Consider the following 27,396-nt stretch of genomic DNA (forward strand, 5'->3'; position numbering starts at 1 on the left):
ACCTTTTGGCCTGAGGGCTGCATCAGGTTTCTGAAATTGTATGGAGGGCCTGTTAGGGGAGGCTGTGCCTCCCCAAACAGCCAGGCATGGCCTGGCCCCTTCCCCCTATCCGACCCCCCTGCTTCTCGCCCCTTGCCCGCCCCCCCGGGACTCCTGCCCCATCCAACCCCCCTGTTCCCTGACAGCCCCCTGGGGACCCCTGCCCCATCCACCCCCAGCTCTCTGTCCACTGACCACCCCCGGACCTTCCGCTCCTAACTGCCCCCCACCACCCCATCCAACTCCCCCCTCTCCTTCCTGACTGCTCCCCCGGGACCCCTGCCCCATCCAATCACCCCTTCTCCTTGACTTCCCCTGGACTCCCTGTTCCTGATCGCCCCCTGCTGCCCCATCCAACCCCCCCTCCTTCCTGACGGCCCTCCCGGGACCCCTGCCACATCCAACTACTCCTTCTCTTTGTCCCCTGACTGCCCCTGGAACTCCTGCCCCTGACTGCCCCCTGCTGCCCCATCCAGCCCCCCCTCCTTCCTGACTGCCTCCCCAGGACCCCTGCTCCCATTCAACCACCCTGTTCCCTGCCCTCTGACTTCCCCAACCCCCATCCACACCCCTGTCCCCTGACCACCACCCCCGAACTTCCCTGCCCTCTATCCAACCCCGCCGCTCCCTGCCTCCTTACTGTGTTGCCTGGAGCACCAGTGGCTGGTGGGGTGGCTGCAGCAGGACAGGCAGCCGCACTACGTAGCACAGAGCAGCAGCGGGTCAGGCCGGGGACAAGCCTCCCAGGCCAGGAGCTCAGGGACCGGGCAGGACAGTCTCATGGACCAGATGTGGCCCGCGGGCCATAGTTTGCCCACCTCTGCTCTAACTTGCTGTGGTGTTTAGATGTTGCTTGTAATTATTAGAATTGGGAGCACTGGCTGTTGGGAGTCTGAAAGGACAGGAGGAGGAGAAGCTGGGAGAGAGCTACGGAGGGTGCAGCAGCAGCTTGGTAAAAAGGTTTCCACTTTGAAAATAAAGTCCTGTTGAAGCGTATTAGTACCTTGCCTGGTTGATACAACACTTGCTCCAGCTAGCAACTCAACTCTAACTTGCTCCAGCTAGCAACAGTTCCATAGGAGCAATATACTATCTGGGGACAGCTAGAGTACAGCACAACCCAGCCATTTCTCCTTCCTGGTCCAAAGATGACCCCTTGAACCAGGGGCTGTGGGAAGGGAGGCACAGGAGCTGGTTGTGGTAGCTGCGTGTCTGTTGAGGGCTTCCACACATCAGAGGAATCCCAAACAGACGACTTAAAGCGTCAACTAATTTTGGGTGCCCAACTTGAGATACCTATGAGCTAATTTTTCAGAGCACTTAGCATTTGTACGGCACTTTATATGTTCTAAGAACAACTCCAATTGATTTTGGTTGCAGCTGCAAGTGCCTAGGACTTCTGCAAATAAGGCTCCAGATGTCTCCAGTTGGGTACCCAGAAAATGAGGAACACAGTTAGTGGCCCTGTGTGAAAAACTGGTTTATATGACATGCCTAGCATCATGTACGAATTATATGGGAGAGGAAGGGATAGACTCCAAATCTCCAAGATGGCATTCAGCTGCCTTAACCAGGAGACCAACCGCTCCTGCAGTCCTCTGTTTCATTCAATACACACCTTCTACGTCATTCCCTGAGCACTGTCCATCATGTGCACTGTAATGAAGAGGGATCTTGTAGTAAAATAGCTTGTGATCATGTAATTAAAGACTGTGTCATAATGCATGCACACAAAGGGGATGAACTGAGCTTAGGGTGACCAGACAGCAAATGTCAAAAATCGGCACGGGGTGGAGGATAATAGGAGCCTATATAAGAAAAAGACCCCAAAATTGGGACTGTCCTTATAAGATCAGGACATCTGGTCACCCTAATTGAGCTTGAACAGGCAACTTTAATTCTGGCTCTTCCTAGCTTTTGAGTGCTTAACTTTGCAAGCTAAATAACTTTCTTTCAAAATAGTTTTTTTTCCTAAGTTTAAAAAAGAAATTGAAAAAACAGTAATTACACTATATTGAACTGTTTTCAGAGTAGCAGCCGTGTTAGTCTGTATTCGCAAAAAGAAAAGGAGTACTTGTGGCACCTTAGAGACTAACAACATGAAGTTGATAGATTTCCACTCCATACGGCTAAATTCGGTGCCTTGCATAATGACAGATTTCAGAGTAGCAGCCGTGTAAGTCTGTATTTGCAAAAAGAAAAGGAGTACTTGTGGCTTATATTGAACTGTATTATTATAAGCAACCAAAAAAATGGAAAGTGTTAGGCAACCTTAACTTTATAGCTCTGCCTAGAATAATGTAAATTTTGTAATATAACTGTATGTTTGGTGGGTGTACAAAGTAGGCTTGGAAAGATGCAATCAGATGTGTGTTCTTGATTTTAAAGAAAGAAAGGTACATTTGTGCCTAACAAATTGACGCGTTTTGTGGGGGGTGGAGGGTTTGAAAGAAAAAGGTCAGCCCCGTTTTAAGACTTGCTCAGGAATTCTGCCAAATTTAGCAAGACTTTTGATTATCATCCTGTGTTGTAAATACCAGTCCTGCAAGTCAGAATTGCCCAGTTACACAAACAAGTCATGTTTTAACATGTCTGTGTAAATGTATCTAAATTCAGAGAAGCCCTAGGGGAGGGAATTCCAAAACAGGGCTCTAAATTATTTAACTTTGAATTAGAGTCGATATTATGCCAGATGATGTCATGCTGGCATAATATCTACCCATCATACATACCATCCTTTGGATAATGATCTCCGTTAGCATGTTGTAGTCAATATGGCTATTGTAATCTGGCTGCACCATTTCGCAAAACCTGTTACAACCTAACATTTTTATGCAACCTTAGCTATGGAGTCATTACCAGTCCTTCATAATAATCATTAGCTTACTCATCTCCCAGTAAGGTATTAAATAAAAAAAGGGCAGTGGATGAAGTCTCACGTTCTTTCTCAAAGCTGAAGTATTATTTGTAGTTTCCTTAGTAAGAATGTGTTTGGGGCAAATGGCACCAACACCTTAACATTACATTAGTTAAATGTACTGTTCACAAGTTACACAATTGTTATCTTTCTGTTTGAGTTACATTTTTGTGGGCTGTAGTCATTTGTTAGGGGTGGGTCTTCTGACTTCTTCCCCATTTTCACATTTTTATTACATTGATTGCCTGGGAATAAAAATTTCTTCTCAGAGAAAACTTAACTGATATCTCTTCCCTGCCCCACAAATAAATGAAAAAATATAGGAACACTTGGGATATGATTCATGCTTAGGTACTTCTTGGGCACAGTGTCTGTGTAAAATAAAATAAAAAGTAGTCTTGATTTGACTCACTTCCAAGAAAGCACTTAGATGAACAGACAACATGTATAGTAATGTGTTTTACTGGCAGAATGACTAAGAGTTTAGGAATCTTTATTGATCTATAGTCTAGGAGACAAAGATTTCAAATGAAGCAAAATCATGTCAGCTACCTAATTTAAAAAAAAAAGTTACGTCTTACTCTAGGTACAGTACTTGCAGACATTTGGCAATGCAAATTTAAAAAAATATCTTTGTACGTCCCCTTAACCATCCTCCGATGATATGTTACAGGACTATTCTTAGTCTTATGAAGATCAACCACTATATTACCTGCTGACATTGATAGGTTTGTCTATAATGCTGGATAATCAAAATTTGGACAAAGCAAGCAGGAGTGTCTAAAAATTCTGTAGTTTAGGGGATGCAAGCTCAGCTGAAAACTGATGCTCCACAGCCAATGATAGACCAGTTTTGTCTCCTGAATTAAATTAAAATCCGCAATAACTAAGGCCCCAGGTCATATGTCATATGCATGAGCAGACACCCCTGCATCCGACCCTAATGAATTCCAGATATGCCATCTGTTTGAACACTAAACAAGAGTTTGAACATAATCTCTAACCAGCAAACTAATCAATTGTGCCTAAATACCCTACCATCTAACAAGACATTTTTTATTTAAAAATGCGTTTGAGTTTTATTTTAGTGTTCTACAGGATCTTTTGTCACACTTCCATGCAAAAACTAAAGCGAAATTTAGAATGCGCACAGGGATATTATTTTTTTTGTACTGTGGTAGTATCCAAAGTCCCAATCAGGATCCTGGCTTCATTGTACTAAGCACTGTACAAACAGAAGGAAACCTGAAACAGTTTACCGCCTAGTTTAAGACAAAACACAACAAGTATGTGTGACAAACAGCAGAAAGCACGGACATGCTAAGGGGAGGGTAACAGTAAAAAGAATACCATTCTTTTTGGTGAGTTGCCATTAATGTTATTCTGAGCTACACCCATGGACAAAGAGGAGATGAGACCTCTCTGTTTAATTGAAATAATTATCCAACATTTAACAACTAATTTTAGAAATTTCCTATTATGGAAAGGATCTTGTCCCATAAGAAGGCCCCGTGTAAAAGGAAAATAGGCAATGGTTGTGAGGACAAGAAATCAGCAAGTAGATGTTAGGGCACCTGCGCAAGCAGCAGCTACTATTGGTAACAGAAAAGAGTACACAGTATTTTCCTGTTCTCTCTGTAGGAATTTTTGGCGAGCTGGGGCAGGGTGTCACACCATGGCACGCAAGGGGGTATAGAGTTCTCATTATGACTACGTCTACACTTATGGCAGTGCGTAGAATACAGGCAATACACATGTAGCTACATGCCACAGAGAAAGGCAGGCTGTGTCCACACTTGTCACTGCAGTGTATAGCTACACACATAGCAAGGAAAAGCTCCACCAGCAAGTGGGGAGGCAGAAAGATGCTAAAATTAGCATTATAGACATGGAAAGCACTGCTTGGCCATGTGTAGGATATATACCTGGGCGTTCGGGCATGTATGACTCGACTAACCTAAACCATGCCTTACCGTCTACACTGCTAATCTGTGCTAGCTGGGAATGCGTTGTCTGTATTCTACATGCAGCCATAAGTGTAGAAGTAAACCTTTCTACTATCTGTGCCCTCTTGTAGTGCAAACAAGGTGGTAGTTCTACTTTTGGGTTTTGCTACCCCTGCATGTGTATTTGTTTGTTAGAGTTTTCTGGAATTGGGAGAACAGGATTTACCCCAGGATTAGAAAAGATTATTTACTACATAAAAATATACACAAAGAAATAGCAGGAGTGTTTAGAAATGACTGACAATTTCAGTGTCAATGTAACTTCCCAACAGAGGCCCCGTCTGTAGATACAACATCCAAGTGAAAGAATCTGCTTTGAAACTTTCTGATTTCCAGGGCTGCGTAGAGGCAAAACCAGTCTCTTACTCCTACTTTATATCCTCCTATTGCAAAGGTGGCAGTTTCCTTATTAATGTTTTTATTATGTTTAAGACTTTTGTTTTTGTTACTTTTAAGAGTGATTCTTCTTTATAATTAGATCTAGAAATTAATAACTTATAATTGTTAATTATTATTAAGCTGTATGCTGTATACTTGGTGCTGCATACATGCCTAAAATGACATTGGAGTTTTTCTATAAATGTTTCTATAAATTAGTCTCAACGGTAAAAGTGGAAGCACTTTAGGGCCAAATTCAGTAAAAATAAAATAAACGTCCATTTTTGTCTTAATAAATAAAACAGCCAACTGCACTGTTTACTGAAGTTGGGTATTACTAAGCAGTCAACTAACCTTAGAAGATTTCCTTCGGCTTCTTCTTGTCCAAACCACCACTAGTTTATCTGGCTGCCTGTTGAAGAACACACAAACAGTTTAATTTACAGTAAGACCATTAAATAAATGGTTTACCATAAAAATTACATCCTTGGTGAACAAATATATTTTACATATAGCATTATCTTAAAAGCACTCTCAAGTTTAGTCATTTAAAAGGAAAAATAATTCTGTGCTTACAGCAATCAGTACAGCAATATCAACCTGCATATTCTGCTCTCCCTGAATGCATACAACTCCCAAAGGCAAAGCAGAGTAGAGTAGAGAACTGCTCTGTAGATCAGAAACCAGGATTCTGTCCACAGTTTGCTTTTGAAAATCTGGCTTCATTAAATGTAAGCCTTTGAAACAAATCAGCGCACATAATAAACACAAGCACAAAATCCAGTTGGATTCCTCATCGGATGGTACTTAAAGAGGATGTGTGCAGAGGGGGAACAATTGCAGTCATGGCTTTATTTTGTTTTACATATATTTATATTAATATATTTAAACCAAAAGCTTGAAAGGGCTTTTTCAAAAAAGTACCTTCCTATGCAATTACCTTAGAAATATCAAGAGCATCAAGTATTGTATTTCCTGTTTTTGCTTGAGGTCTTCTTGAGGGATCAGAGATAAAGAATGGGATCTTTCTCTGCTCTTAACTGAAGGAACAAACTGTTGAATCTTTAATAAAGAGAGCTCTCCTGGCAATCATTTTTCAAGTATTTGCAGTTGTTAGCACCTATCAAGTTCAACAAAGAATTTTGAAGAGTGTGAATAAATTTCCCTTTCCCTTTCTATTTCTCAAGTTTTGCTTCCTTGCTAATTGTCACAATCCTACTAGCTCTTGAGTTGTCCAAAAAGACTTCCAGGGAAATCAGTAGACAAACACTTTTAGAAATTTCTGGTAACAACCTCCCACCCCTCTTTATTTTTAAAGGTCAGATCTTCTTTATAAATACAAAAAAGGGGGTGGGGATTATCTCTAATAAAGGAACATTTCCCAGTATGATGCAATCAAAACACTCAGTAAATGAGGTTAAAATAAGGACAATACTGCACTCTGAACATTTTAAATTGGTGTTATTGAACGGCAATGCTCAAACCATTTTCTTGTTGAATTTATAACACTTAATAATTCTCCAATTCTTTTAAAGTGAAAAACCAGCCATTTTTCTAGTAAGAGAGGTCCCTATGAATTAGTTATAATATTTATGTACTTCCTCCTCAAACTGTTAGTAATTTCTGCAAGCTACAATAAGAACATAAGAACAGTCATACTGGGTCAGACCAATGGTCCATCTAACCAGAATCCTGTCTTCCAACAGTGGCCAATGACAGGTGCTTCAGAAGGAAATGAACAATTATTCAGCGATACATCCTTTGTCATCCATTTGCAGCTTCCGGCAGTTAGAAGCTTGGGACACCAAAATATAGGATTGCATCCCTGATCATCTTGGCTAATGGCCATTGATGGACCTATCCACCATGAACTTATTTAATTCTTTTTTGAACCCACTTATACTTTTGGCCCTCACAACATCCCATGGCAACGAGTTCCAGAAGTTAATTATGTGTTGTGTGAAGTAGTACTTCCTTTTGTTGGTTTTAAACCTGCTGCCTATTAATTTCATTGGCTGATCAGGTTTCAGAGTAGCAACCATGTTAGTCTGTATCCACAAAAAAAAAAGGAGTACTCGTGGCACCTTAGAGACTCACAAAAGCTTACGCTCAAATAAATTTGTTAGTCTCTAAGGTGCCACAAGTACTCCTTTTCTTTTTATTGGCTGATCACTGATTCTTGTGTTATGTGAAGGGGTATACAACACTTCCTTATTCACTTTCTCCACACCATTCATGATTTTATAGATCTCTATTATATCCTTCCTTAGTGGTCTCTTTTCCAAGCTGAAAATTCCCTGTTTTATTAATCTATCCTCATCTCCCATATCCCTAATCATTTTGTTGCCCTTCTCTGTACCTTTTCCAATTTTAATATATCTTTTTTTTTAGATGGGGCAACCAGAACTGTACACAGTATTTATGGATTTATATTGTGGCATTATGATATTTATCTATCCCTTTCCCAGTGGTTCCTACAATTCTGTTCGCTTTTTTAACTGACGCTGTACATTGCACAGATGTTTCCAGAGAACTATCCACAATGACTCCAAGATCTCTTTCTTGAGTGACAACAGCTAATTTAGACCCCATCATTTTGTATGTATAGTTGGGATTATATTTTCCAATGTGCATTACTTTTCATTTATCAACACTGAATTTTATCAGCCATTTTGTTGCCCAGTTTTGTGAGATCCTTTTGTATTTCTTTGCTGTTTGCATTGGATTTCACTATCTTGAGTAATTTTGTATCATCTGCAAATTTTGCCACCTCACTGTTTATCATTTTTGCCAGCTCATTTATGAATATGTTGAACAGCACTACAGATCCCTGGGGGACACCGTTATTTACCTCTCTCCACTCAGAAAACTGACCATTTCTTCCTATCCTTTGTTTTCTGTCTTTTAACTAGTTACTGATCTATGAGAAGGACCTTCCCTCTTATGCCACTACTGCTTACTTTGACAAGGTCCCTCACCAAAGGCTCTTAAGTAAAGGCTCTCTCAAAGTCCAAATACACTATATTCACTTGATCATCCTTGTCCACGTTAGTTGGCCCCCTCAAAGAATTCTAATAGATTGGTGAAGCATGTTACCCCTTTACAAAAGCTGTGTTGACTCTTCCCCAACAAATCATGTTCATCTATGTGTGCGATAGAACAATAAAGAGCAGAATTTTCAACCAATTTGCCTGGTACTGAAGTTAAGCTTACTGGCCTGTAATTGCCAAGATTGCCTCTGGAACCTTTTTAAAAAATTGGTGTCACATTAGCTATCCTCCAGTCATCTGGTTCAGAAGCTGATTTAAGTGATAGGTTACATATCACACTTAATAGTTCTGCAATTTCCTGTTATAGTTCCTTCAGAATGCTTGAGTGATTATCTCCTGGTCCTGGTGACTAATTACCGTTTAATTTATCCATTTGTTCCAAAAACCTCCTCTACTGACATGTCAATCTGGGACAGGTTCTTCAGGTTTGTCACCTACAAAGAATAGCTCAGGTGTGGGAATCTCCCTCACATCCTCTGCAGTGAAGATTGATTCAAAGAATTCATTTAGCTTCTCCACCCAGAATTTACATTTAAACCCCATTAGGCCAAAACTACCTCTAAAAACACAGCTAAAAGCTGGTTCCCCCCCCCCTTTTGTGGCCAGATCAGAATCTGGCCCTCATTCTTTATCCCCGCTGACCTCCGTTGCCTTACAGCGGTGGTGGGAAACCTGCGGCCTGCACACGGCCCGTCAGGATAATCTACTGGTGGGCCGCGAGACAGTTTGTTTACATTGGCACGGCCGCTTGCAGCTCCCAGTGGCTGCGGTTCGCCATTCCTGGCCAATGGGAGCTCCGGGAAGCAGCGGCCAGCACATCCCTGTGGCCTCCGCTGCTTCCCGCAGCTCCCATTAGCCGGGAACAGCGAACCGCGGCCACTGGGAGTTGCAGGCAGCCGTGCCTGTGGACAGTCAATGTTAACAAAACCATTACCCTGATGGGCCGCCAGTTGCCCACCACTGCCTTACAGATCCTCTGAGCTTTCAACCTGGTGAAAGTGATAAACGAAATGAACCCCTCAAGATGCATTTTTCAACTTCTAAATTTCTGCCTCCTTTGAGGGATACAAATAATAGGCTGGCATGCCCGTCAGCTTTTTCTAAAATCTTGTTTGGTGACAGAGACAGCCTGCTCAATGTTGAAAACCCCTTGCTCACTTGCTATTACGCACATTATGCTCTCTTTCGCCTGCCTAACTCCCATTAATGCTAATGGAAACTTTGTGTGTGCGCCACTAGAAGCAAAAATATACCCGAGTGATTTCCTTGATGCAATCCAGGAATCCAATCCCATGTCTAAATAAACTCTCTTATTTCACTTTGTACTTTTAAGTTGATTGAACCTCATTTAAAAAAATAGCTTGTGAGACAAATCCAATTTAACCTCAATAGGCCCAATCCTGAGCTAGTCTCTGGGGACCAAGTAATGCCAAAGGCAGCAGAAATTCTTCTTCTGCAGTGCTGGTGGTCAAAACAGAGAAGACCCCACACAGAGGAGCTCTGCACGCCCATGCACCACACAAAATGTGAACGCCACAGTTGGAGAAAGTAAGAGAATGCTAACAGGGACTGCCCAAATCCACATTGTTCTCCCTTTCCACCAAAAAAGGAACAGCTGCTAAGCAGCAGGCCACTTCCACTAATCCCTCTCAGCCTAATCTAAGCATTAGTTGGCAGCAGGCTGGCAGCATAGGTGCCCAGGTAGGAATAGCCCCTGTTATACTGTGTTAATTCACAGCTCCCTGCAAACAGTCCTTTCACTATGCTTTGCTCCTTGCATCAGGTTTGTATTCATACCCCAGTTTTCAATATGGGGGAGGGGAGGGAAACAGGTCTGAAAACCAAGTATATTAAATAAAAAGAGAAAGAAGAAACACCTTATCCAGGCAATACCGCCACTTAAATATTTTCACCATCTAGTAACAAAGTAGATCTCTGGAGCTAATCAGTTATCTATTTCCAACAAACGTTACACACACACACGCTCACCTCTCTCTCTGAAAATAATGTGTTTTCTTTTGTACGAATATTCAAATATGACAGGTTTGCCCAGTGGCATGGGGGAGATTGTTACAGGCACAAATGGGAGTTCAGCACCCATTTCCCATTCAAACTCTCCCCCTCGTGTTTATGGTAACCGGATTTTCAAAGAAAAAACCAGGACACCTGTCATGGAAATGAAAGAGGGATGGCGTCTTGAAGAATCATGTGTAGGGAGATGCTGTCTGGGAGGCCTCATGGTTCACAAATCCTAGGCAAAACACTATTTTTGTAAACCTGACAGAAATACTGCAATCAGTCAGGAAAACCTGAACATTCCAGTTTTTCAGAGACAAAATCACCATCATCACTGCAGCAGGAACTCCACTAGTGGCATTATGTTTACAGTCACATGGAGTTATGAAGGTGAGTCCATAAAGTAGAAGGAAGAGTGTGTGTAGGAAGGGGAAGGGGGACGAAGGAAAGAGTCTCAGGCTCTTGACAGAAATGCAGATGACCTCTCCACCTCCAAGAACAATACTGAATCTCACTGGGTGTTTTAAGAGCTTGTCTACACTTTAAAGTTATGTCAAATTATGTTTTTCTGTGTTAACTAATCAGGAACAACTGCTCTGAGCACAGGGAATCTATACCATTTAATTACGCTGACTTAAGCTACTTCAGTTTTGATTCATTGTACTCACATAGCAATGCATTTTTTCCACAGCATCCTGGGCAGGCAACCCATGGTACAATGTTCCTCCACTATACTTCATGCATTCTGGGATTTTTCTCACTGCACATTGTGGGATACCAACTAGAAGCCACTGAAATTCTGGGAGTTGGGAGTCAAATGAAAACATTCTATGATTCCTCCCCTTTCATCCCAACATTCGTCTAGCTTTTGTGACCCAGCGCCATTTTCAAAGTGCAGACAGGTTGCACGGAGGAAACACTGCTAAGCACTGCAATGCTGAGTCATTAATAGAAACAGGCTCCTGCGCATGTATTGGCAGTCATGCAGCCAGATGGCTTTGGATGACTTGAGAGATAGCCGTGGAGATGCCATAGCAATACAGGCACAAGAAGAGACGGGAAATGGAACGGCTATTTCCGCATGAACTTTTCCTGAAGCAGTTTCACTGGGTAAGCCACTGCTTCTGGACTCAGCCAGCTAGCACAGACTGATGGGACAGGATAGCACTGCTGACCTGGGATGACCAGCCGTGGTAGCAGAACTTCAGGATGACAAAGCCCACTGCCCTACAGATCTGTGCAGAGCTCACCCCAAGCTGTAGTGGTGGAACACCTACATGAGAACTCCCCTCAATGTGAAGAAGTCCATGGCTATTGCTATCTGAAAACTCACCACTCCCAACTGTTACAGTCAATAGCTAATCAGTTTGGTGTTTGCAGATCAACTGACAGGACGATTGTCATACAGCGGTGTGCTACTATCAGGAAAGTGCTGTTCCCTGAGTCATAAAGCCTGTCAATGCACTGGACATTGTTGACGGATTTTCACAATTGCCGTCCCCAAATTTTATTGGGGCCATTGATGCAACCCATATGCCTATTCTTTGCTCCCCACACCAAGACTCAGAATTCATCAATGAAAAGGGGTATTTTTCTCCAGGGTGCTGTGAGGCCTGGATGACCACTCTGGATGGGTCACCATTATCAGTGTGGGGTGGTCAGAACAGGTCCATGATGCCAGCATCTTTAGAAACACTGGCCTGTTTTCTGCCATGAAAAATGGAACTTTTGCTCCCACTATGGACATTAATGGTGTTGTAGTTCCTCCTGTCATTCTGGGACACCAGTTTTCCCTTTACTTCCCTGTCTTATGAAGTCTTTTACTGGATACTTGGCTAGGAGAAAGGACTTGTTTAACTATCCTCTGAGTAACTAGGACAATAGAATTTGCATTTGGAAGACTGAAGCGCAGGTGGAGATGCCTCATGACAAGGCTGGAGGTTATTGAGCAATGTCTGCCTCATATGATAGCTGCTTAGGGTGTTATACACAACCTCTATGGCAGCAAGGGAGAGAGTGTTTCACCCATGAGTGTCAGGAGAAGATGGACAGATTTAACACATGTTATGAATACCTAGAGAGGCAGCCTCTCCTAAATTCTGCAATTGGTTAGAGACACAGGATCAGGGATTCTTTAGCCTCAAAGTAGGCATTCAGAGTATTGTTGGAAAAACATATATGCTTTTGTGTTAGGATTTCATTATGCTTTTATGAAGTTTTTCAATTTATTTCTTGACATGTTTAATGCTTGGTATAAGGATGTCTTTAAGCTTTGAGCAACAATTTTATGAACATTTTAATAAATAATATATCAAGTTGTAAATCAGAAAAAATTTACTGAACATAAGACAGTGCAAAGTTAAAAGAAGTGCAAAATTACAAACCAATAAAGTGCAGAGTGAACAGATTTGCACTGATAAGGTCACAAACTTGTGTATTGACAGGTTTCAGAGTAGCAGCCGTGTTAGTCTGTATTCGCAAAAAGAAAAGGAGTACTTGTGGCACCTTAGAGACTAACAAATTTATGTTGGGGAAGAGAACATCAAAAATGTCCTCTGGGTCTTTGGGTATGGAATGGAGATAGAGGGGCCTGTCACTTGCAGTTGGGGAATTAAAGGAGGTCTCTCCTAGTATCCACTGTTCTTCTTGTCTTGTGGTGTGCACTGATGAGAGAAGGGCCTGTTCCTTGGAGTTGCTCCCAGTACACAGCACTCTCAAAAGGCTTCAGGACACTACTAAGTTGAGATACTGTCCTTGAACACAGTGCCATTATGTCTCCAGAAGGCCTGCCTGCTTCTGCATCATCTACAGAAGTCCTTTTCTTTGTCAATGTGCTCCCTTGACAGCCTTTCAGACTGTTCCCTGTCCTCCTTTCTCTCTCCTTTGCATCATGTAGAAGGAAACCTTCCTTTCATTCTTCTGTCTTCTTATCCCGCTCCTGTATGCCACGAGGCCACCAACCATGTCCTCCCTCTTTTTCTCTCTTTCCCTGGAAATTTGCCAAGTGTTCAGTCACTGTTAACACCCCTGGATACAGGGGCCCTGTACAAAGACTGAGTTGGTGAAATTGCAGAGGTAGAAAGGGGCAATTACATGTGTACCTCTTCGGGCTGTCCTTACGCTACAGATGTTACCCTGAGGTGTGTCCCCAAAAGGCAGAGAGATGGCGAGAGGCCCCTAACTCACATCAGTCCAACATGGAAGCACCCTGACAGTATCCGGGAACAGAGTTGTTTAAATCCCCCTGTACAACTATATTGTAATATAGCACATAATACTTACTGGAAGAGGTTCCTTCTCCAGTACTGTCAGAGCTGGATCTCCATCTGGGATTTGGGGGTCTCTGACACTGTCCTGCCTTGTCATTTTGCGGGTTGAAGAGATCCTGGCAGTCCACAGCAATCTCTTATAGATCACCAGACCAGGGGGGTGAGATGGAGGCGGCTTTCTTCTGTCAACTAACAGAAGTTACTAGATCGCAGGCCCTGGTTCTTATGGGAGACTTCAATCACCCTGATATCTGCTGGGAGAGCAATACAGCAGTGCACAGACAATCCAGGAAGTTTTTGGAAAGTGTAGGGGACAATTTCCTGGTGCAAGTGCTTGAGGAACCAACTAGGGGCAGAGCTCTTCTTGACCTGCTGTTCACAAACAGGGAAGAATTAGTAGGGGAAGCAAAAGTGGATGGGAACCTGGGAGGCAGTGACCATGAGATAGTCAAGTTCAGGATCCTGACACAAGGAAGAAAGGAAAGCATCAGAATACAGACCCTGGACTTCACAAAAGCAGACTTTGACTCCCTCAGGGAACTGATGGGCAGGATCCCCTGGGAGAATAACATGAAGGGGAAAGGAGTGCAGGAGACCTGGCTCTATTTTAAAGAATCCTTATTGAGGTTGCAGGGACAAACCATCCCGATGTGTAGAAAGAATAGTAAATATGGCAGGTGACCCGCTTGGCTTAACAGTGAAATCCTTGCTGATCTTAAACTCGAAAAAGCAGCTTACAAGAAGTGGAAGATTGGACAAATGACCAGGGAGAAGTATAAAAATATTGCTCAGGAGCAAAATCAGGAAGGCCAAATCACACTTGGAGTTGCAGCTAGCAAGGAATGTTAAGAGTAACAAGAAGGGTTTCTTCAAATATGTTAGCAACAAGAAGGTGGTCAAGGAAAGTGTGGACCCCTTACTGAATGAGGGAAGCAACCTAGTGACAGAGGATGTGGAAAAAGTTAACGTACTCAATGCTTTTTTTGCCTCTGTCTTCATGAACAAGGTCAGCTCCCAGACTACTGGACTGGGCAGCACACTATGGGAGGAGGTGACCAGCCCTCTGTGGATAAAGAAGTGGTTCGGGACTATTTAGAAAAGCTGGACGAGCTCATCGGAGAGTGCTAAAGAAGTTGGCTGATGTGATTGCAGAGCCATTGGCCATTATCTTTGAAAACTCATGGCAACTGGGGGAGGTCCTGGATGCCTGGAAAAAGGCTAATGTAGTGCCCATCTTTAAAAAAAGGGAAGGAGGAGGATCCAGGGAACTACAGGCCAATCAGCCTCACCTCAATCCCTGGAAAAATCATGGAGCAGGTCCTCAAGGAACCAATTCTGAAGCACTTAGGAGAGGAAAGCGATCAGGTACAGTCAGCATGGATTCACCAAGGGAAAATCATGCCTGACTAACCTAATTGCCTTCTATGACGAGATAACTGGCTCCGTGGATAAGGGGAACGCAATGGACGTGTTATGCCTTGACTTTAGGAAAGTTTTTGATACGGTCCCCCACAGTATTCTTGCCAGCAAGCTAAAGAAGTACGGGCTGGATGAAGGGACCATAAGGTGGATAGAAAGCTGGCTAGATCATTGGTCTCAACAGGTAGTGATCAATGGCTCCATGTCTAGTTGGCAGCCGGTATCAAGCGGAGTGCTCCAAGGGTCGGACCTGGGGCTGGTTTTGTTCAATATCTTCATTAACAATCTGGAGGATGGCGTGGATTGCACCCTCAGCAAGTTTGCAGATAACACTAAACTGGGAGGAGTGGTAGATAAGCTGGAAAGCAGGAATAGGATACAGAGAGACCTAGACAAATTAGAGGATTGGGCCAAAAGAAATCTGATGAGGTTCAACAAGAACAAGTGCAGAGTCCTGCACTTAGGACGGAAGAATCCCATGCACTGCTACATAGTAGGGACTGAGCAGCTAGGCAGCAGTTCTGCAGAAAAGGACCTTGGGGTTACAGTGGACGAGAAGCTGGATATGAGTCAACGGTGTGCCCTAGTTGCCAAGAAGACTAATGGCATTTGGGATGTATAAATAGGAGCATGTCCAGCAGATCGAGGGACGTGATCGTTCCCCTCTATTCGGCATTGGTGAGGCCTCAACTGGAGTACTGTGTCTAGTTTTGGGCCCCACACTACAACAAAGATGTGGAAAAATTGAAAAGAGCCCAGTTAAAGGCAACAAAAATTATTAGGAGGCTGGAGCACATGTCTTATGAGGAGAGGCTGAGGGCACTGGGATTATTTAGTCTGCAGAAGAGAAGAATGAGGGGGGATTTAATAGCTGCTTTCAAGTACCTGAAAGGGGGTTCCAAAGACGATGGATCTAGACTGTTCTCAGTGGTACCAGATGACAGAATGAGGAGTAATGGTCTCAAGTTGCAGTGGGGGAGGTTTAGGTTGGATATTAGGAGAAACTTTTTCACTAGGAGGGTGGTGAAGCACTGGAATGCGTTACCTAGGGAGGTGATGGAATCTCCTTCCTTAGAGGTTTTTAAGGTCAGGCTTGACAAAGCCCTGGCTGGGATGATTTAGTTGGAGGTTGGTACGGCTTTGAGCAGGGGGTTGGACTAGATGATCTCTCGAGGTCCCTTCCAACCCAGATATTCTATGATTCTTCCTGCTTGTAGTCCTGGGTCAGCATCTACAGAGGTGTCCTTGGCGAGATGCACAACATGCTGATGCTCAGTGGTGGCCTCTTTTGAAAAATATGGTCCAGATCCTTATAGTGGGCAGAGCATGTGAGCTCTCCCAGAGGACCTGTTTTTGTCCCCGATATTTTTACAACCCTGCCAGAACTCCCTTCCCTTATAGATTCATAGATACTAAGGTCAGAAGGGACCACTCTGATCATCTAGTCCGACCTCCTGCACAGCGCAGGCCACAGAATTTCACCCACCACTCCTATGAAAAACCTCATCCATGTCTGAGCTATTGAAGTCCTCAAATCATGGTTCAAAACTTCAAGGAGCAGAGAAGCCTCCCTCAAGTCAACCATGCCCCATGCTACAGAGGAAGGCAAAAAAACCTCCAGGGCCTCTCCAATCTGCCCTGGAGGAAAACTCCCTCCCGACCCCAAACATGGCAATCAGCCAAACCCTGAGCACATGGGCAAGATTCACCAGCCAGATACCCAGGAAAGAATTTTCTATAGTAAATCAGATCCCATCCATCTAATATCCCATCTCAGGGGATTTGGCCTATTTACCCTGAATATTTAAAGATCAATTACTTACCAAAATCCCATTATCCCATCATACCATCTCCTCCATAAACTTATCGAGTAGAATCTTAAAACCAGATAGATCTCTTGCCCCCACTGCTTCCCTTGGAAGGTTATTCCAAAACTTCACTCCTCTGATGGTTAAAAACCTTCGTCTGATTTCAAGTCTAAACTTCCTGGTGGCCAGTTTATACCCATTTGTTCTTGTGTCCACATTGGTGCTGAGCTTAAATAATTCCTCTCCCTCTCCTATATTTATCCCTCTGATATATTATAGAGAGCAATCATATCTCCCCTCAACCTTCTTTTAGTTAGGCTAAACAAGCCAAGCTCCTTAAGTCTCCTTTCATAAGACAAGTTTTCCATTCCTCGGATCATCCTAGTAGCCCTTCTCTGTACCTGCTCCAGTTTGAATTCATCCTTTTTAAACATGGGAGACCAGAACTGCACACAGTATTCTAGGTGAGGTCTCACCAGTGCCTTGTATAACGGTACTAAAACCTCCTTATCCCTACTGGAAATGCCTCTCCTGATGCATCCCAAAACCGCATTAGCTTTTTTCACAGCCATATCTCATTGGCAGCTCATAGTCATCCTATGATCAACCAATACTCCAAGGTCCTTCTCCTCTTCCGTTACTTCTAATTGATGCGTCCCCAACTTATAACTAAAATTCTTGTTATTAATCCCTAAATGCATAACCTTACACTTCTCACTATTAAATTTCATCTTATTACTATTACTCCAGTTTACAAGGTCATCCAGATCCTCCTGTATAATATCCCGATCCTTCTCCGAATTGGCAATACCTCCCAGCTTTGTATCATCTGCAAACTTTATTAGCACACTCCCACTTTTTGTGCCAAGGTCAGTAACAAAAAGATTAAATAAGATTGGTCCCAAAACCGATCCCTGAGGAACTCCACTGGTAACCTCCCTCCAACCTGACAGTTCACCTTTCAGTCGGACCCGTTGCAGTCTCCCCTTTAACCAATTCCTTATCCACCTTCTGATGTTCATATTGATCCCCATCTTCCCTAATTTAACTAATAATTCCCCATGTGGCACGGTATCAAATGCCTTACTGAAATCTAGGTAAATTAGATCCACTGCATTTCCTTTATCTAAAAAATCTGTTACTTTTTCAAAAAAGGAGATTAGGTTGGTTTGGCACGATCTACCTTTTGTAAAACCATGTTGTATTTTGTCCCATTTACCATTGACTTCAATGTCCTTAACTAATTTCTCCTTCAAAATTTTTTCCAGGACCTTGCATACTACAGATGTCAAACTAACTGGCCTGTAGTTACCTGGATCACTTTTTTTTCCTTTCTTAAAAATAGGAACTATATTAGCAATTCTCCAATCATTCGGTACTATTCCTGAGTTTACAGATTCATTAAATATTCTTGCTAATGGGCTTGCAATTTCAGGTGCCAATTCCTTTAATATTCTTGGATGAAGATTATCTGGGCCCCCCGATTTAGTCCCATTAAGCTGTTTCAGTTTCGCTTCTACCTCTGATATGGTAATATCTACCTCTATATCCTCCTTCCCATTTGTCATGCTACCATTATCCCCAAGATCCTCTTTAGCCTTATTAAAGACTGAGGCAAAGTATTTGTTTAGATATTGGGCCATGCCTAGATTATCTTTAACCTCCGCTCCATCCTCAGTGTTAAGCGGCCCCACTTCTTCCTTCTTAGTTTTCTTCTTATTTATATGGCTATAGAACCTTTTACTATTGGTTTTAATTCCCTTTGCAAGGTCCAACTCTACTCGACTTTTAGCCTCTCTGACTTTATCCCTACATCTTCTGACCTCAATTAGGTAGCTTTCCTTGCTGATCCCTCCCATCTTCCACTCCCTGTATGCTTTCTGCTTCTTCATAATCACCTCTCTAAGATGCTTGCTCATCCAGCTTGGTCTACAACTCCTTCCTATGAATTTTTTCCCCTTTCTTGGGATACAGGCTTCCGATAGCTTCTGCAGTTTTGATTTAAAGTAATCCCAGGCCTCCTCTATCTTTAGATCCATAAGTTCTTCAGTCCAATCCACTTCCCTAACTAATTGCCTTAATTTTTGAAAGTCAGCCCTTTTGAAATAAAAACCCTAGTTGCAGATTTATTTTTGTTAATCCTTCCATTTAGTTTGAACTGAATTAGCTCATGATCACTTGAGCCAAGATTGTCCCCTACAACCATTTCTTCTATGAGGTCCTCGCTACTCACCAAAATTAAATCTAAAATGGCATCCCCTCTAGTCGGTTCAGCAACTACTTGATGAAGGAATCCATCAGCTATCGCATCTAGGAAAATCTGAGCCCTATTATTATTACTAGCACTGGTCCTCCAGTCTATATCTGGGAAGTTAAAGTCTCCCATGATCACGCAGTTTCCATTAGTATTTACTTTATTAAAGACATTAAAAAGGGCTCTATCCATAACCAAATTAGATCCCGGAGGTCTATAGCACACCCCAAGCACTATTGCAGGAGAGGCTTTACTAGTTTTCTTCCCCAATGTAATTTTTGCCCAGACAGACTCTGTCTTATCCATTGCATTGCTTCTTATTTCTTTACATTCTAACTCATCGTTGATATACAATGCTACTCCACCCCCTTTACCTTTGTTTCTGTCTTTCCTAAACAGCACATACCCTTCAATACCTGTAGTCCAGTCATGACTACTATTCCACCATGTTTCTGTTATCCCTATAATATCTGGTTTCACTTCCTGCACCAGTAGCTCTAGTTCCTCCATTTTGTTACCTAGACTCCTCGCATTGGTGTACAAACATCTTAATTTTTGCTGTTTGGCCTCGCTCACATGTTGTACCCTATTAGGCACAGTCATTCTACATCCAGTATAACCTATTAGACTAGTATTCACACCGCCCTCGCTCCTTATATACATTCTCCTACCCATGGCTGTATCCTTTCTTACTTCATCTTCTTCCCTCTCAATGCTAAAATCTGGCGTGGAGATTTTCTGGACATCTCCCATCCATCTCCCCCCAATTCCTAGTTTAAAGCTCTCTTTATCAGTTGTGCCAGCCTCGATCCTAGAAGTCTATTTCCTTCCCTACTCAGATGAAGTCCATCCCGAGAGAACTGACCTCTGTCCGTGAATGCCTCCCAGTGGCCATACATCCCAAAGCCCTCCTTATAGCACCACTGCCTAAGCCATCTGTTGACAATCATAATCTTGTCACACCTTTGTTGCCCTTCTCTAGGAACAGGAAGGATCCCGCTAAAGATCACCTGAGCCTCAATTTCCTTAAGCGTCTTCCCCAGCCTAGCATAGTCTCCCTTGATACTTTCCAGCGAGAATCTGGCTGTATCATTTGTTCCCACATGAAGGATAATTAGGGGATTCTTTCCCGCTCCCTTGAGGATCCTTTTCAACCTCAGGTCTACATCCCGTATCTTAGCACCCGGAAGACAGCACACCCTTCTATTCTCAGGATCAGCTCTAGTTACAGGCCTGTCTATTCTTCTCAATAAAGAGTCCCCGATCACATAGACCTGCCTTTTCCTGGTGACAGTGCTATTCTCCAGTCTCTCCCCTGTTCCCTCTGGCTGCAAGTTCTTTCCATTCCTGTTTTCCCTTACAATTTTCTTCAACCCATCCTGTATCCTCCTGGGGCTCATATTTGGTGTAGTCTCCCTTGACTCTTCCCCTTTTTCTATAGGGCTAGCCTCTCTTCTCTTCTTCCTTACCCTTCCACCTTCAGCGACTACCTGCTGAGCCCCTTCTTCATTTTCCAACTCTGCAAACCTGTTCCTAAGCTCTATTTCTCCTGCACTAGCCTGTCTTTTTCTCTGCCTGGTTCTTTGAGTCACATGTTTCCACTGACCACTTTCGTCATCCAGTCTTCCCTCAAAATTCCTCAGCCCTGCTTCCATCTGCGAGTCTGAGCTTTTCCCTTCAGATACCTCATATCTTTGCTCCATCATCTGCTCAAACCCCTTCCTAAACTCAACCAGACTTTCCACCTGCATCTCCAAACCTCGGATCTTTTCCTCCATCAGCTCTATCAGACGGCATTTCATGCAGACAAAACTCTTACCGGTTCCCCCCTCCAGGATCATGTACATACCACAGCTTCCACATCCAGTCATCCTCAATGTGTCTTTCACTGCAGGAGTCACTCCCACAGCTGCCTCTGTATCTGTCATCTCCTTCCCACCTAAATCCCTTGTTCCACCACTGGATAGGATCCAGGAGTGAGCGCTCTGATTCATTTGTTTCTATATGCTCTCATGTATCTTAGCATTCCAGTGACTGTTGTTAAGATGAGATGGACTGTATCCTCTCTCTCCACTCCCCAGAAGGCAAGGAAGTCTATGACCTCAGCATTAGACTACCTAGAAGCATAAGGCTTGGCTGGAATAACTAGGATATGACTCCCGGTGTGCGAACTCACCATGAACTGGAATCACGAAGTGCCACATGCGGTTGCATGCAAGCATTAAACAGGGAGGAGACATCCAGTCAAGATGATCCAGGAGCGAGAAAGGGCACAGAGATAAATAGATACTCCGACTCACATGGACAGCAAAGCAATATGCGATAGCAGTGGGAGGAGTTGCAGAGTCAGAACAGTCGATTTGAAATGGGGATGTGTCCACACCTACCTTGTTGTAGCAAAACTCATCCCAAATGTCAGTAAACTCAATTCCAAAGTGAATTATTTAACTCAGGACAAGGCATCACATGATTCAAAACAAACACTGTGTATGGACTCAAGGCAATGTATCCTAAAAAAACACAAGTTAACCCAGACCAGCTTTCAAATGTAGACAAGTCTCAAGTTTCAAATTAGCAAATCCTATGAAGTTTGTTCAGATCCTGAATGGTCAGGGACTGGCAATAGCACACAGGCAGCTTATCTTCCATGATACTGATTTGAATGTGGCCAGGTGAGTAGTTACCTTTTTATTTGATTTTTTTAAAACTACTTGTTTGGTGGCCTATATGTAAATAAAACAAAAAAAAGCTGGTGATCTCCATCCAATTCCTACCTGGATGGGTGTCTATTAGGGCTGTCAAATTAATTGCAGTTAACACCTGCGATTAACTGAAAACAAAATTAATACGTTCATTTTTTTAAAATGGCATTAATCGCATACCTCTGGGCGGGGAGGGAGGAATTGGCTGCAGAGGGACCTGACATGTGTCTGGTCTGGCATAGTGTGCCGCCAGAGGGTGGGAAGAGGAGAGGAAAGACGAGGAAGTGGAAGTGGCTCCCATCCCGGCTCTGGCGCAGAGGTAGGGATCCTGACCCCACTATGCCCCGTTGCCCCCAGCCAGACCCTCACTCCAGGGATTGACACCTCCCCCTGTGCACCGTGCTCCATTGCCCCTAGCCGGCCCCTCATTGCAGGGACTGATCCCTGTCCCATTTCTCCCAGCCAGCCCCTCACTCAGGGGACTGCCTCCCACCCCATCCACCACACTGTGTCTGAATGCCCCCAGCCAGCCCCTCACTCCAGGGACTGACCCCAATTCCGTGCCCATTGCCCCTGATCAGCCCCTCGCTCTGGGGACCAAACCCCTCCCCCGCACCATAGATCACAGGTAGAAGCTTTATTAGTTTTCATAGCTTATTGTAGTTATGCTAACATTTTTACATATACAGAAGTCAGGAAGTTAAAAGTAACGGTTTTCATAGCAGCTGTGACGCCCTTTATGTTTATGTAATATTACCGTATGAAATGGTCAAAGAAAAAGCAAATATGGTAAAACAATCCAAGAATAGAAGACTGAGTAAAATGTGAAAGCATGGATGCCAGTGGCACCTAATCAAAGCTAAACCTATTTGTCTACAGTCTGGGTTTGCTCAGAGCATGCCCATGTAAGGCAATGCACCGTACTGAGTCCAATGGAATTATATTGTAGTTATAGTTCGTAATTCAGTTCTTCTGTTCTTAATATGCCATGCCTCCAGGGACTTCCTCGTTTGTAAGAGATAGCTGCCCTTGCAAAGAAATGGATTAAATGACCAAACAGGTGGTCCTTTATATTTTATGTTGTTCTGTCAGGTATTTAATACCATATCTTTGCTGGATTAACAGATTTTAAAGTAGAAGGATAATTTACCGGTTTTCTCCTTATAATACTTGATTCACACTTAATTGCTTTAGAGACATAAGACATTTCTGATGACATACTGAAATTAATTGTGAACTATCTTCCAAACTAGAGATTTTTCTCATCCCTGAGAGGACATAACACATTTGAAACATAAGTTTCCTATATTCATCTTATAATCGTGGCAGTATATGAATTTAATTCACAATGGGAAATATATAATTTTATATTAAACATTTTCAATTATGAATTGTGATATGCTGTACATTAGCAAAGAAATCTGAAATGTATACACTACACTTATTACTATATAGCAAATATTGGCTTCCCAATTTATATAACTTCAAGGGCTCGCTCATCTGAAGGGATCCCACCTACCTCAGTAAAAAGTTTAACAGACATTAAAAGGAGTTTAATCGCACTGTGTAACTGTGATGAATCTCAATTAATTTTTTTAATCTCACAATTCATCGTGATTCATTTTTTTTTAAATTGCTTGACAACCCCAGTGTCTATATCTCAAAAAAAATCACCAAAACTGGGCCCCAATTGTTACTCTTGTATAGAGTCTCAGCAGAGGCTCCAAGAAACTAATGAAGAAACTGGACTACACATTCAGTACATAGAGGGTTGAACACCACTAGAGGGGCAGAATGCAAAACGTTTGCTCTGCTACTCTATTGCCCGAGCTGTACCAGTTTTGTAACTAACGAGTGGACTTTGTTTCTAAGGCTTTTAATCCTTAAAGGGGAAGCACATCCTGACCTACTGAGCCAGAAAACTGGAGGGTCACCACAACTGGAGGTAGATAGGAAATGTAAAGAAAAGGAGGTAGGGGTAGAGCAGCTCCTAGAGGAGCCATTTCCCTCTAAACACACCCCTCACCCTCGTTAGTTTACTGTGGGTTTGATTAAAAAAAAAAGTGGAACTTGCATGCTATGGGCCATGACCCCTCGATTTTAAAACTAGCTCTCCATACAGGAACTGTTTCACGTACACAGCCTATAGTGTCCCCCTCTCCTACAACCTGTACATGTGCTTTTCTCTGTCAATACATCTCTGATGAACCTAAAAAGGAAGCACAATTAATATTTAATCAACAAATACAGATTCAGTGTTAACATAGAGGTTTGAGTGCTAGGAAACACTAACTATTGATTCAAATTGCTTTTTATAGAGAAATATTTTCTAATTTAGATGCCATGTCCCCCTCAAACCATAAAACTAGTTGTCCATTAACCAAATGCTAAAAAGCAAACAAAACCCTTCCAAAGCATTAGCTGCAAGGTTACAGAACCATTGCTCTTTGTAAACTAAGAGAAAGGATTCAATTATCTGGACAAAATATACTGCAGTGCAAGCTGAAGAAACAATTAAAAAATACTATCAATTATAAAAATATTAAATTTCCCATGCTTCATGTTGTGCTGCTCAGTCACCTAAAAGCCATTTGATATGAAAAGAACTAAATAAATAAACAGCTATTTAACAACAGAGTCAATATGTTCCAATCAAAGTACAGCACTTAAACAACTTAATACAGGGAGAAGACTCGGTGGGGACAGCTTTCCTTAGGTAACAGGAGACAAATCGTCAACCTCCAGAACTCTGGTTCAAATTCAGCTTAGATCAGCTACTAAAGCTACTAAACCTAATTACCATCTTATGACCATTAGGTGGCCTATGTGAAAAGTGTTGGGGTGGTCTCAGTCCAGTTCCTTGCAGACATGTGTCAGCATCATACACAAAAACCTTCCATAATTGGCACTAATTAATACTGAGTCTGTCAGACCAAACTGGCAGGACATGGAGAGACAACTCTGCATTAGTTAGTTCTGTTCAAATAAGAGAAGATGCTGGTCATGCAGATTTGAAGTCCTGTTGATCCAGTTATATGCCTTTGCCCTTGCTTCCCCACATTCCTTCACACTCAACGGTCTTTGGGGATGAGGAAGCATTGAATTTTAGTTGCACTGCCATGACCCAATGCCAAATAGTTGCTCAGATCTCTGGGTTTTAAAACCATGAACCTCAGTGAAAGACTAAAGCTGGAGCATACCCAAATCTAACCAAATTAATTGGATGTTCTTTCCTCTTTTTTCATTCCACCCAGAGCCATAGAACCTCACAGATAAAGGCAGATCCCTAGATTTGGAGTGGGGAGCAGAAGCCGCAAGAGACAGAGAATGAGGAGACATCAGGTATAAACAGGCGTGAGAGCCGGGGACCAGACTCATAAGTGGGAAGGCAGCCAGCTGGGCCCCATGTATTATATTTTGCAAAGCCCAGGGCAAACCATTTGTAAATGTTCAATGCTCATGCAGTTTCCATTAAGAAGTTGTAGGCTGTGCAGCAGATTTGTGTTTTCACATTCTGTGCCCCAAACTTTTGCAAACCAGAAGTGAAAGATACTTGGCACTAAAACTTATGCGCAGATAAATTTGTTAGTCTCTAAGATGCCACAAGTACTCCTGTTCTTTTTGGCACTAAAGCTTTTCTGAAGAAGGATTTTACAATTTCAAAGTCAGTGGCCAAGAACAAAGCTTTGAGACTGCCCTAAATTCTCTTATTTAAGAACACAGATTAATATTACATTTATAACTCTAACACAGCCCTGCTTTTCCTGTTGAATGAAAGATGTGACCATAGCTTTTTCCTTCTCTCCTTAAAGCAACTTATTTTATATTAGAAAAGGAGTACTTGTGGCACCTGAGAGACTAACGCATTTATTTAAGCATAAGCTTTCGTGAGCTACAGCTCACTTCATCGGATGCATTCAGTTTTTTCCACTGAATAAATGTGTTAGTCTCTAAGGTGCCACAAGTACTCCTTTTCTTTTGCAAACACAGACTAACACAGCTGCTACTCTGAAATCTGATTTTATATTGGTATAATATCTGGTATAATTGGTGTGGGTGGGTGTAATATATAGAATATATATACATTACACCCATTATATATATTACACCCACCCACACCAATTATACTGGAACCAGAGCCCTCCACATCCAACATTGTTTAATAAAGTAGCAAAAGTACTCTACAGTCTGGACAAACTATGTTATCTGATCATCATGTTTTAGATAGCAATTTTCACTGATTGAAATCTAGGTTGTGCAGGATGCAACGTCTTCTGTGGATCGATTTGATCATTCCAGGAAATATCTGGCACGACGCTTTGAATACAGAACTCTTTAAATATCAGTTGTGAAAGATTTGCATAAAAGGTTTTATCCCCACTGGTAGAGCTAGTGTTGTAAACCTTTGTCAGCACAAACCGCTGATGTTAATTGTGAAACATACATAATTTTCCTATTTACAGTTTGATAACCGCTGACAAGAGTTTAACATTTAGGAACCTATACTGGAAAAATATGTGCATGTTCTTAACTTTAAATTCACAGTCACAGTGAAATCAATGGGACTATTTGCATGCTTAAAGTTAAGCATGTGAGCAAGTATCTCTGACTGAGTTTAAGATTTTTACACAAAACAGAGAAAAATATAACTAATACTTGTTTGTAACAAGGAGGCTCTTTATTTCATCATACACAACAAATCTTTAACAAGTTTCCTGTTCAGTAATACAATATTTTCTTTGTACCAAGAAGAAATAATTTATATTTATTTTGGCACTTAATGTCATGAAGAGTAGTGGTTCGGGGACTTGGGGGTGAAGGATGGGGGTTGGGTTTTCTGTGAAGGGGGTTTATTTTTTCTTACTGTGTTTGATTTGAGTTGTATTAGTTATTACAGCCTGCTAGATTACTCTTGTGAAGCAAGGATAAAGGAGTATAATTAACAAGAGAAGCAGCAGTATTAGCACAATAGCAAGCAGATGTACCTATTGAAGAATAAAAATAAATTACTTGAGGAATAAAGTCAAAGTACTTCTGTGATGAGATTTTTTTTTTTTGGCCTTTTGTTCACTTCTGTACTGTGCATAGCAGTATGATGTGATAGGTTTTCATTAAGAATCCCTCCCTGACTACCTCCTTTCCCCATAAATCCTGGAATTTTGTCAAGTGCTTTTAATGGTCTCTTAAAAAAATGTTCTAAGTTCTGCAAGATCATTAGTTTGGGCTGAACATTATTTTTTCCTCATTTTAATGATCATTTTTAAGGGAGAAAAGCTCTCTCAGTTTAGTAACGCTGAAATCTTTTGCCCATCAAGGTGCTGTATCACTCACAGCGTGCATCACCTACACGCACACAACACTGCCACTGGCGTGTCTTACATTAGACTTTTTCCTTCTGAATATCCCCTTGTCACTACCACCAGTGAAGTTTCACTGGCAATAACAACGCTGGAAACACTAGGGTACACCAGCCATCAGTATTTTAACACGGTCTAAACACACTGCTTAAAATGATGCCATCTGCTGGTGGCTTTGCTA

The 27,396-nt window shown here is 42.3% G+C and overlaps 1 protein-coding gene and 1 long non-coding RNA gene across 19 annotated transcripts in view; one reads left to right on the top strand and one right to left on the bottom strand.

The window, feature by feature from the left end:
• The window catches only part of EHBP1 (EH domain binding protein 1), a 320,670-nt gene that overhangs the window by 257,138 nt on the left and 36,136 nt on the right, over positions 1 to 27,396 (bottom strand). For all 18 annotated transcript variants that reach the window (XM_038394218.2, XM_038394219.2, XM_043512052.1 and 15 more), the window contains exon 3: positions 5,695 to 5,752. In XM_038394218.2, coding sequence (XP_038250146.1) covers positions 5,695 to 5,752 — 58 coding nt within the window. The remainder of the gene's footprint in view (positions 1 to 5,694; positions 5,753 to 27,396) is intronic.
• The window catches only part of LOC122459573, a 31,411-nt gene continuing 25,772 nt past the window's right edge, over positions 21,758 to 27,396 (top strand). Inside the window, exon 1 of the long non-coding RNA XR_006280359.1 lies at positions 21,758 to 21,828. This is a non-coding gene — a long non-coding RNA (uncharacterized LOC122459573). The remainder of the gene's footprint in view (positions 21,829 to 27,396) is intronic.

This window comes from Dermochelys coriacea, chromosome 3 (genome assembly GCF_009764565.3).
Source record: "Dermochelys coriacea isolate rDerCor1 chromosome 3, rDerCor1.pri.v4, whole genome shotgun sequence".
NCBI classification, from domain to species: Eukaryota; Metazoa; Chordata; order Testudines; family Dermochelyidae; genus Dermochelys; species Dermochelys coriacea.